Source organism: Mirounga leonina, unplaced genomic scaffold (genome assembly GCF_011800145.1).
Source record: "Mirounga leonina isolate KUSES-001 unplaced genomic scaffold, KU_Mleo_1.0 Mir_129, whole genome shotgun sequence".
In the NCBI taxonomy this organism is placed as follows: domain Eukaryota; kingdom Metazoa; phylum Chordata; class Mammalia; order Carnivora; family Phocidae; genus Mirounga; species Mirounga leonina.
In genome coordinates this window covers 69,325,775-69,337,834 of record NW_023270323.1, presented here as the reverse complement: position 1 = coordinate 69,337,834, position 12,060 = coordinate 69,325,775, and the positions used below count along the sequence as shown (strand labels likewise).

The 12,060-nt window shown below is 38.5% G+C and overlaps 1 protein-coding gene across 5 annotated transcripts in view; it reads right to left on the bottom strand.

The window, feature by feature from the left end:
* The window catches only part of TAPT1 (transmembrane anterior posterior transformation 1), a 60,289-nt gene that overhangs the window by 23,074 nt on the left and 25,155 nt on the right, over positions 1-12,060 (bottom strand). For all 5 annotated transcript variants that reach the window (XM_035005246.1, XM_035005248.1, XM_035005250.1 and 2 more), the window contains one exon: positions 10,929-11,047. In XM_035005246.1, coding sequence (XP_034861137.1) covers positions 10,929-11,047 — 119 coding nt within the window. The remainder of the gene's footprint in view (positions 1-10,928; positions 11,048-12,060) is intronic.

The window sequence follows — 12,060 nt, the reverse complement described above, 5'->3', positions numbered from 1 at the left end:
CCAATGAGCGCATTCACTAGCAGCTCCTGAGGAAGGCTGCCATGGATGTGCAGCAATCGGGATTCCATGGGCTGTTGGATCTCTGCCAATCCCACTGCTGAAAAATGGCACCTAGCATAGTTTCAGTTAATTATTCCCGTTAGGATAGTGGCATCGTTCTATATATTTAAGTTATTTATATTTTCTGTGGAATTCTCCCCTATCTTTTTCTTACTGGCTTGACAGGAGCTGAGTTTTTTCCTAATTACCACGAGCAGAATCATTGCTTACTTCAATGGGGTTCAAACCAGTCCACTTCAAAATACGCTACTGTGGCATCTTATTTTGAATTAAAGTTACATAAGAAACAGCTGGTGCAAGAAGGACACTCTGACCTCCTCTGTCCTCTTCAAAGTGGGAGATAAATTCCCCAGGGAACGACAGTCTCCCTGCACCTGGGCACAGAAGACACCCTTACCACCAGAGATAAGAAATTCAGGGCTGAGAAGGCTGTATAAACCACCCTTGTTACTTCTTCATTAACTTGCTATCCCAAGCCCAAACTTCTTTGTCTTGTTAATTCTTCACAAATTTATTATTTCTTTGTCTTAAAGGTATAAAAGTGTCCTGCCTGGTCACTTCTTTGAGTTGCCTATTTTTATGAGTTCTTGTATGTATGAAATTACATTTTTCTCCTGTGAAACTGTTTTATGACAATCTAATTATTGGACCAGCAGAAGAATCTAGGTGGGAAAAAAGAAGTTTCCTCCCTTACACTTCAAGGTCAGAGTATGAAGAGCAAAACCTAAATTGTGCATGGAGAGAAACATCTGACTAAGACACAGCAAAAAATATAAAGAAGAAATTTATGATTTCTTTCAGTGGATATGAAACTCCTGTGGCTAGAACGGAAGGCAGCTTGCTCTATGTCTACTGTAGGCAAATTCCTCAAGACAGGAAATGCTCCATCTCCTGTTTGGGAAGCTTTTACATAATCAACAAAAAGCCCCCAGTACTTTCTTCAAGAGTTGCAGAATCCCTTCATTCTCACCATCGTGACAACATTCTAGCAACTACCTCAGGGGTGAGCTCATTTTCCAGCTGGCCCTCGGCATTCTGAGGTCTTCACGTCTTCACTATTCCCTAACCATTGTCCACATTCAGATCAGGGGCTCTTTTCTTCGAGAGAGCCTTGCAGGGCTCAACAAGGAATCTGTAGGTCTTCCAAACCGTTACCTGAAACACTGTTTTACAAGAACAGTGAAGGATTATTTTACAAACGAGGCTTGCAATACCAGCTCTGTGAGCAGGTGATACAGAACCTCATTCTTATTTTTCACAATGCATACTGCACATGGTTTTCAGTCAGATATGAAACTGATCTATTCACAGAAAGAATATAAGAATTGCAAAAATCCTGAAAAGAGGTAAATTCTGTGAGAACTACGTCCATAAAGGTTTAGAAGTAGATGGGAAGACACTGGGCTGAACCAGCGAGTCTAAATGGGGAGACAGGTTAGAATTTGTCTATGTCAGACCTTGTGTCTTGAGACCAGCACTATAAACTAATAATTTCACTACCAAAGTGAAATTATTCTTAGCAGCTGAGGTTTTGGGCAAAATTGCATCAAGGACAAAGCTGATCAATCTCTAGCACTATTGCCCTGTCCCCCTGACTCTTCTCCAGTGCTGTTCCTTTCTCCCAATTGGACGCCGGCCCATTTCTCCTCACGGAAACAGAGGGATCTTCACCTCCCATCTCCTAAACACCCAGCCCAGAACACAGATCTGTGCCAAGGGCTATTTCATCAAGGCAATTCTCTGCTCCCACCCTACAAGATTAAAAACAGAAGAGGTAGTACATTTGTCGGGAGTGGGAGCGAAGCAGGTTTTTCATTCAACCAATGAGAAGAGGAGGCATTCTGAACACTCCTGGGCTGCTGGCCCGTGTGTAAATGTCCCCTGGGACAGCCGGGGGACAAGCTAGTATCAGTACGGACTACGGCAGCCATCCCTGCCTGGGAAGTGCCAGGTGCAGCTCTGCATATGCTGAATGCCACAAATCACCAAGAGGCGTGTGCCTTTGTAGTTAGGAACTACAGGTCACGCTTTATGAATTAAAGAAAATGACAGGTACCCAAAGTAGGGTAGTATTAATTAATATACATTAATTACAATGGTGACTTTGATAACTAATTAAAGAAAACTATACTTAGAGCTTTTGGTACTAGATTGGCAGCTACTTAGTTAAGTGATCTCAGCCAGAGTAACTTTATTTAAGAGACAAGGGGTTTTTATATATATCATATCCAATCGTGTGTCTTTATAAACATATACAACAAAGGGCCAATGTGTTAGTGTGTGTCTATGAAGGAATGCTGTATTAATTACAAGTCATGCTGCGAATTAGAGCTAACAAACATTGAAATATATATCCCCAAATAAGACAATATGACATATTTTGAACTAAGATGATAAAAATTTAAAATCAAGGGGCGCCTAGGTGGCTCTGTTGTTAAGCGTCTGCCTTCGGCTCAGGTCATGATCCCAGGGTCCTTGGATTGAGCCCCATGTCGGACTCCCTGCTCTGCGGGAAGCTTGCTTCTCCCTATCCCACTCCCCGCTTACGTTCCTGCTCTCACTATCTCTCTCTCTCTCTCTGTCAAATAAATAAATAAATAAATAATCTTAAAAATTAAAATCAAGCAAGCATAAACAACTTTAACTTTATCTTGCCTAAGATCAAACCAGGTTGTAAAACACAGAAAAGTCGTACAAACACTTTATGCTACAATCTTCAGTTACCATGTGGCAGGCACTGTTCTAGGCACTTGGAAAATACTCATTTCAGTTTTCACAATAATCCTATGGGCAAGGTACTATCTAGACCATCTCAGCTTTACAGATGAGGCAAGGTGCAGTCAGGAGTGTGCCCACAGCTGGACAGTTATTAAGTCAAGAGGTGGAGGAGCGGGGATCTGAACCTAGGCAGTCTGGCTCCAGAAGGCATGTTCATTACTACCATCTACCATTCTAGACTTTTCTTTAAAAGAACTTTTAAATCAACAACTCCGTACCCTTTCTCTTTCAGTATAGGTTAATATGATATAACTTATCACTGTACTGACAGCTCATCTGGAAAAATTTTGTGCTAAAAAGCAAATATACCCATCATTTTTGTTATTTCTAAAAAGAGAAAAAAAAACAGGACCATATTTCACTGGATCCACTGCTCTCTGTGTGCTCCCTGCTCTGGTGAAAATCTCCTTTGCTAACATCCTAAGTGGTTGCTCTAGAGATGACTCTGATTTTAAGGAGTATTATTCAAATAAAGAATAAAAGTAGCAGAACTCCTAAGAAACAGAGTCTTGTTTTCCTATAAACGTCCCTGTTAATAAAAAAGGAAAGTTGCAAAAATAAAACCTATTTCTAAGGTGGCACCTTAAAAGACATCTGTATGTCTCACAGCATCTCTGAGTAAGAAAAGACCTGACCTCAAAATAAGTTCACAGGATTAAAAGAACTTGAACCAGTCCCAGTATTTGTTTCCTTCTCTGTCAGGGTATTTTTAGATGACTATCTGATAAGTATTTCCAACTCCATAAAAAGCTTATCCACAGCCTTGCCGATCGACTTGGAATTGGCTGTCAAACAATACTTTTAAGGTTCAAGTTCTTCCTTATAAATGTCTGCTAAACGGTAGTTACTAGCAATTCATTTTGCAAATGCTGGAAATCTCACATGAACACACAAATAAGTAGAATAAGCTGTTGGACAAAGTGAAAAACCCACTAATCTAATTCATAGGTTTGGCTGTGAGTTACGGCAAGACAAGTTAACATTAAACAAGATATTCAACAGAACTTAAAATATATTATTTTTAATTTTCATGTTAAGCCACTCATACAGAAACCACATTTTCTCATTTTTAAGTTTCATCTTTTACTCATTCAAATACTTCCACTGGATATGAGCAATTGTCAATTAAAGCACTGCCTGTTTTTCAAAGGGCTCCTAGATTCGTGGGAACAGAACAATGCAGTGGGCAAAGATGATCTACATAGGCTTCTTCCTCCTGCTCGGTAGCAGAAGGTAACACGCTAAGATTAAAGTAAAAACTGGTAGCATAGAGAAAGATCAAGAAAAAAGAAAGGGCAACACAGATGAGTAAGAAAAATGGGATAATCCCTGCCTGGTTGATTTTCAAATTGGTGTAGAAAAGTGTCAAGCTATCGGCATGAGATATTTCATTATAAAATACATAGACTGAATCTTTCTTTCTCTAACACTTTTAGCTCTTTGTAGTATACCTGAAACAATGTCAAATAAGAAAAAGTAAAATATTCAATATGGTTCCCATTTTTAAAAAAGAAGTCCCTTTAAAATTTTGAAGTAAATTCAAATAAAGTATTGAGATTAAGATATTTTCCTTAATTAGAAAATGGTATATTTGGGGCACCTAGGTGGCTCAGTCAGTTAAGCATCTATCTTTGGCTTAGGTCGTGAGCCCAGGGTCCTGCGATCAAGCCTGGCATCGGGCTCCCTGCTCAGGGGGAGCCTGCTTCTCCCTCTCCCTGCCCACTCCCCTTGCTTGTGCTCTCTGTCAAATGAATAAATAAAATCTTAAAAAAAAAAAAAAAAAAAGAAAACAGTATTTTAAATCTTAAGTTTTCCTGACATACAGTAGAAAAGTAATTACTAAGTGCTGAAACTGAATGATTAAAGTGTTTCCTTGGGCTTTAAAATAATTTCAAACTACACTAGAAAAAAACCCAACTGATTTAATAAAGTTATGGAGTAATGCAAAACAAAAACTGCTTATATGGAAGGAACTTATTATAAGCTCAGTTGACTACTGTGGCATTGGGGAAAAAGTACTTGCTCTCAAGGTCTAAGACAGCAAGTGTAATTAAAGATCATTTGAGTGATTTTCCTACGTTAGATAAGATCATGGTCAAATCTTGCAAAAACGTGGACAAAGCTTTAGGACCAAGTAAGGATAGAGACCACGTTTTCCTCAGGTGTCTGTCCTCAAATGGTTATGTCTGCCTATGCTGTTTTTGTTGTTTCCATTATAATTAATATCTGTTTGCACGGATGTCAATTTGGCCAAGAGTAGAGAACGAAAAATCAGGGTTTACTCACCACAAGGAGTCCCTGTGACACCACATTCCATTCTATAAAGGAAGTGAAAGTGCTCCTCCCTTCGGTCTGATTCACGAGAGAGAAAGAAAGAGAGAAGGTTGTAATGTTGCTACGCTACTTAGAGTGCCATGGTGAGGAAACAGGGGACAACAAAACCTGATTTATGAAGACTCTCTAATAAAACAAATATATTGCTCTCTACCTATCAGCCACGCAGATCAACCTGGTAAGAGGAAATCACAAACATACTTGTTTCCCCAGAGAAAGCCACCAAGAGCTCTCCCTTCATGTGCTATAGGTGGATATTAAACCATTTAGGGCACAATTGAGGCTTATGTTGAAGAGAAAAATCGTGTGTGTGTGTGTGTGTGTGAAGTGAATTTTGGGTGAAATATCTTGAAGGAAGTAAGGCATACAGAGGAAGGCTGAGGTTAAGAAATTCTCAAGCATTTGAAATTCATCATTCTTCTGAGAGATAAAAGCCTTTCTGTGGGGTAAACTCTCAGAGGAAAAAGACACTATTGCCTCTTTAAACACAAAAAAGTCCACAAAGCTCATGTTAAGAGTTCTTCTGCCTAAAACAGAAGTGCGATCAGGAAATTTGCTGGCACAGATTTTATTTGCTCTGATAGTAAAAGAAAAACACTCTGGCATTTATTAAGCCTACTCTACACTTACTACCATCTAAAATGTTTGAGCAAAGTTTTCAAAAATAACTCAGTTCTTGGCACCAGATAGCACCATTTTCTCTACAATTTCCTTCAACTTTTAACTTAAACGTTATGGAGAATTCTAAAACACAAAATGAAGTCACAAGTTTGAGCAGGAAAGAGGATTCACAAAAATGCCAGGTAAATAAAAAACAATTCCACAATTGGTTACTTTATTTATTCTCTAAGTAAACTTGGAAAAATGAGGTCTGATACCTCTTTAATACAGAGCAGTCTATTCTTCTAAAAAATGAAATACTTTCATTCTTCCAAGAAACACAGGTACCTCATATAATGAATCAAAATTTAATTCTGATTTCCATATCATTAAAAAATTATCCTAATTCAGGAAGTTTCTCAAATGTCTTTCTAAAATGATACTACCCTACATGCAAGAGAGGGAAGAAACACAGGGATCTGCTTTTAAACAATTTGGATATATTTCTTTACTTATTTTAGTCTCCAACAAAATATCTGGGAGTGAAGACTTTTCAAGATTGTTAATTCATTAGTAAAATGTTTTCAAATAAATATTCCTGAGATTACTAAACTTTTTATGGAAGCAGTGATCCTTTGTAGGCAACACAACACACCTACCAAGTCAAGATAATCACCCTGCCAACTTCTCAGAAGAACAACATTGTAACAGGACCAAAAGCTGGCAAAGTGCCTGCTGGTGGGCAGTCACAGTGAAGGCTGGGTTCTCGTAAGGGTGCGCAGGATTGCTCTGGCCTTTAGCTTTAGTGAAAGGCTTGTGTACTAAGATGTCAAAAGTGGCCAAACCCAAACCCAAACCAAAAACCATGGCAAGTCTACAGAATATTTAGAAATTGGTCCAAAGAATAAATTCTAAAGCAGAAAATCTGGGAGGCTGTCAGTTTTCAAAAGCCTCTCACACATGCTGTACCAGATACAACTCTGCAAGCAGAGGAAGCAAGCACACTAATCACAAATACAGAAAGAAGGCAACAACCTGACACAACTATTGATGTGATACTGAAAATAGACAATATTAGAGACTGCAAAGTCATGGTTTTCATGTCAGCATCTTGATTACTCTGATGAATATCCTTTTCCCCCCTTTTGGGGGGAATAATTAAAAAGAATTAAGAGAGTAGGAAGATAGTGACTTTCTTATAGTAAAAGACATATAGGAATGTAAGGATAAGGGAACAGTTAGAAAAAAAAAAACACAATCAACTTCTTTATTGTTCTTTTAATTTCTTTCTATCCCTTTGAAAAAATAAAGGTCAGACTGAAGGAAAGAGCACTTTTTGCTTGCTGAAAAAGATAGAACATAGCACAGCTACAGGTGAGATAAATCAACCTTTAATGGAAGTAGAAAATGTTGAAAGAAAAGGTATAAGAAGGCAGAATTTGGCTACTTCTAAATAATAATTTTGTTAAAATAAATGTATTTTTATATTCCTAAAATATTGAAAAGGTCTTAGACATAATATTAACAATAGCTTTGTTACTATAATTTTTCTCATTATAGTTCAAGTTTTAAACACTTCAAATTTGGTGGTTTTAAAAATAATGCTCAAAAAGACACCATTTTCTAAGTTGCTCTAAGAAAATATAAATTGCTACACACACTACTGTAAGCACAAATCACTCAATTTTGATAAAGCATACTTTTACTAAGACAGTAAGGCAGTATTTTCATATTCTGTGTATTCTGGCCTACACTTGCACAGAATACTGAAAGTTGCTGAAGTTCTATTATGTAATTTTAACTGCATTTCACATTTTATATATATACATCATATATTTATTAGTGACCGCACAAAACGTAATTTTTCAGTTGGTCCAAATTGCAGAAATAGCAAGAATGGTTTACAAAGGACAAGGGAACAGAGTCTTGCATGTGGGGTGACACACTGCCCTCTGGTGTCATTTTAGCTCTAAACCCTTGACAATAGAATACATTTTAATTTTGTTTTGAAATGCTACTCAATTTAGACTGAAATATTTCAAAGTAATATACAAAAGCAACCACCTCTACTTTATATCTAAAAAAAAAAAATCTTAAAATATCTAGAAAAGGTTGGCTCCAGGGACCATCGGCCACTCATAACAAAGCAAATGGGAGGAGAGGACTGAAGATCGCCAGCTCTCTGCAACACCTCTTTTAGTTTTCAGAACAAACACTGAAAGACTTCTCTCATGCTATTTGGGTGTCCTGCTTCTCCCAAGTGACAAGGAACACTGGAAATGTGTACAATAACCAGATAGGTCTTCAAACAGAGCCTAAAAAGGGCCTTCAGGAACACTGACAAATCACCGCTGTCACTAATTCAGTAAGCAGCCCCTGGGTGCTAACACACCCAGGGAAGGACCCTCTCTAGAAGGAAGAGAGTTCTTAGGATATTCCCTATAATGTTTTATCTCATCATGCCAACAGCCATATGGAACATCCTATGTCTTTGAAAGCCATTCACTTAGAGATGGGCTGGAGAACACCGTTGATCCAAGAATAACTAAAAAGTTAATTTAGCTCACAGTGTAGACGTGAACACCTCCACGTGGCATTCGTTATTTTATGTCAGGTAGCTTCACCTGGCTCTATGCAAATTTCTATGTCCATCCGTGCTATGCAGTCCACATGAAGATTTATATTTAGTAATGTTTTATCAGATACTTTTTCTGGTCTTCTGAAAACTAAAATAGCCACAATTTTTTTTTTAAGATTTTATTTATTTATTTGACAGAGAGAGACACAGCGAGAGAGGGAACACAAGCAGAGGGGGTGGGAGAGGGAGAAGCAGGCTTCCCGCGGAGCAGGGAGCCCGATGTGGGGCTCGATCCCAGGACCCTGGGATCATGACCTGAGCCGAAGGCAGACACTTAACCACTGAGCTACCCACATGCCCCTAAAATAGCCATAATTTTATTGAGCCCCCAATAGTGATTAAAAAAAAATATACGAGTGGTGCCTGGGTGGTTCAGTCGTTAAGCGTCTGCCTTCGGCTCAGGTCATGATCCCGGGGTCCTGGGATGGAGGCCTGTATCAGGCTCCCTGCTCCGCGGGAAGCCTGCTTCTCCCTCTCCCACTCCCCCTGCTTGTTTTCCCTCTCTCTCTGTGTCTCTCTCTGTCAAATACATAAATAAAATCTTTAAAAAAAAACAAACAAAAAAACGAGATTAGGCTTTGCTAATGTTAAAGTATCATGCTACAAATGTCTTTTTAAAAAAAGGTTTGCTACTAAGAATAAAGCATTAAAAACTCTCCCAAAGGTATAAAGAATGTACGTGACTATCCTAAAGCTGATGATTATATTCCTAAAAAGAGTCTTCCACTTCACTAACATGTAATTAATAAACTATGTAACATAATTCTCTTATCCTGGTAGGCAGGGCTACAGCATGTTAAGTATCACAAATAACAGCGATGTGATCTGAATTCTTATCGTTTTACCCCATGTAATCTGGCAGAGAATTCTTCTCTTTTTACAATATGATCATCATGACCAATAAATTCCTCCAATTTGTATTAGAAGGATTTCTTCCTTATTGAAACTGGTTACGGGGGCGCCTGGGTGGCTCAGTTGGTTAAGCGACTGCCTTCGGCTCAGGTCATGATCCTGGAGTCCCTGGATCGAGTCCCGCACTGGGCTCCCTGCTCGGCAGGGAGCCTGCTTCTGCCTCTGACCCTCCCCCCTCTCATGTGCTCTCTCTCTCTCTCATTCTCTCTGTCTCAAATAAATAAATAAAATCTTAAAAAAAAAAAGAAAGAAAGAAACTGGTTACGGTTTATTTCTAAAGGGACCATATGTGTTATTCAGTGTTTAGTAAGTATTTGCCCATTGACTACTTTAAAAGAGACTTTTCTAAGACTTTAGTCATTTAAAAAAGACTCAACACATAATTCTGTATATTGACCATTAATTTTATACCTCAGTTTCCATGGTTAAGTCACTGATAATCACATTAATTATATTTTTATATACCACAGAATAGTCACCTACTTTATAGTTAAATGAAGTTTCTTATTATTGTCCATTTCAGCATTTTAAAACTTCTCCAGAATGAAATGTGTCTAGAGAAGTGATCCATGTAAGAAATGTCACTTGGGCAACTATGCTACGTAAGAACTGTATAATAATATTCTAGAGAATGACTCCACAGAGTGGAGACATGTTGACATGTCTGTACAAAAAAAGAAAACTGTAAAACCCAAACTTCTAACCTCAAGACCAATAAAGCATTAAGATTCACGTAAGCTTACAACATTTTCATCTTCTTGTTCCTAGTTTTGGTAGAAAAGGAAGGAAGGAAACTAATATTTGTTCTGGTCTACTGTGAACCAGGCACCATGCTGGGTATTCTTTTTACACCTCCCATATTTGTGGTAGAAGGTGCTGGGCTCTCAACATCCCCTTTTTACTGTGATGTGGAAACAGGCTTAGAGAATAGAGAAGTTAAGCAGTTGCCCACACACCTCACCAGCTAAGCAATGTGGGGCTGGGTTGTCTGAGCCTTCCCACTAGGACAGTGGCCTTCAAGAGTGTTCCGCGTTCACCAATCGGAGGGAGTCTCACTGGGAATCAGTAACTAAGGCTCCCCAGGCCACTAAGACAGTGATTCTTAAATGAGAGGAAGAAGAGCCCCTGAAGAGCTCCTTAGGAGATTCTGGTAACTCCCAGCCCAGAACCCAGTTCTCATTCTACAGACGATGCCTTGGAGGTCAAGGGACTTCACGAACACAAAGGTACGGGGTGAGCAGCACAATGGCCACCGGGTCCTTGGCTCTCAGTCCCCATGCCTTCCCACTCTTCTACGTGGCCACCTGCATTAATATTACTGTACTGGCCAAAGCAAAGTTCTAGTTCAAAACCATTTGGGAAAAAAGTGTGCATGGAAAAAGTACAAATATTATATAAACACATTATATAATATTCATTAAAAAGATAAACAGCATTAGTTCATGCATTAAGGGCCAAAGTATGAATGAAAATGTATAAATTATCCCTATTCTGCAAAATCTATCCAAGTGATTATTTACTTTAACAACTACAAGTAGTAAAAACTACTTTTATAAGTAGCAAAAATAATTTAAACATTTGAAATAGCTCACGATCTTAAACTTACCTTAAGCCATAGCAAGGCAGAGTGAAGAGCCTGAATAGTGCCAGGAAAACTCTTAAAGGAAGCAGGGTGAACACATACAGAAATGCATCCAGGCACAGAAAGATTCCAAAAACCATGAGCTGGATTTTAAAAGAAGAGAAGAAAACAAGAAACAAAACGTAAAATAAATATTCTCTAAATAATTGTAGATGAAAATTTCAAAAGAGGGATTTCTAAACATTGTTGGGATTCATTTCTCGAAACTTAGCTACGTGAATTACAAGTTAGTAGTTGGACTTGGGTACATGTGCCACATTTAATGAAAAATCCTCTTTAAGTGCAGCTTTGTATTCTTCTCCCAGAGCCTTTGGTTTACCACCTAGAAAAGTCAATTACTCAAGAGATAATCTGCCCCCGACCACAGCTTGGAAACACCTGATATGGACTTCCTCAAACTTTAAAGATACTGTAGAAAATCTTTCAGATAGAACCTTTAACTCTAACTTGACTCTTTATGATTTTGCTGTCTCCTATTTGTCAGAGTGCTTCATGGGCAAGAAAGACTAAGACATATATTGAGTTAAAATACTGTCTTTATGCCATAAATGTGTAAAATGATTATTACTTTTAACATAATTTCACGTGCACTCAAATTTGCTGTACTCCGAAGGCATTATTCTTAACTGGAGGAGTAGCTGCTAACCTTTGTACCTCTTCCCCTTTCTTATGCGCTTGCCCCATCCTTCCTACTATTCTGTAACATTATACCTTTGTCCCATTAAACGCAGGACTATATTTCACAGGAGGGTGGAGTCTTTTGATGGCTTGGGGAAGTGGCCACACCCAGGCTACCACACTCAGCTACTGGACGAGCGGTGACTTTCTGTATGTCTGATATGCAAACATGGTATGCTCTACATGCCCTCACACATAACACTCCATGTAACCTCAGGCAATGAATTGTCCTACGTAAATTTATCAAGTAGTTAAAATCCACAATGTAATGGGCAGAACTGTGTCTGCCCAAAATTCGTATGTTGAAGTCCAAACCACCAGTACCTCAGAATGTGACCATGTTTGGATACACGTTCTTGAAAAAGGTAATTAAGTTAAAATAAAGTCATTAGAGTGAGTCCTAATCGAATGTGACTGG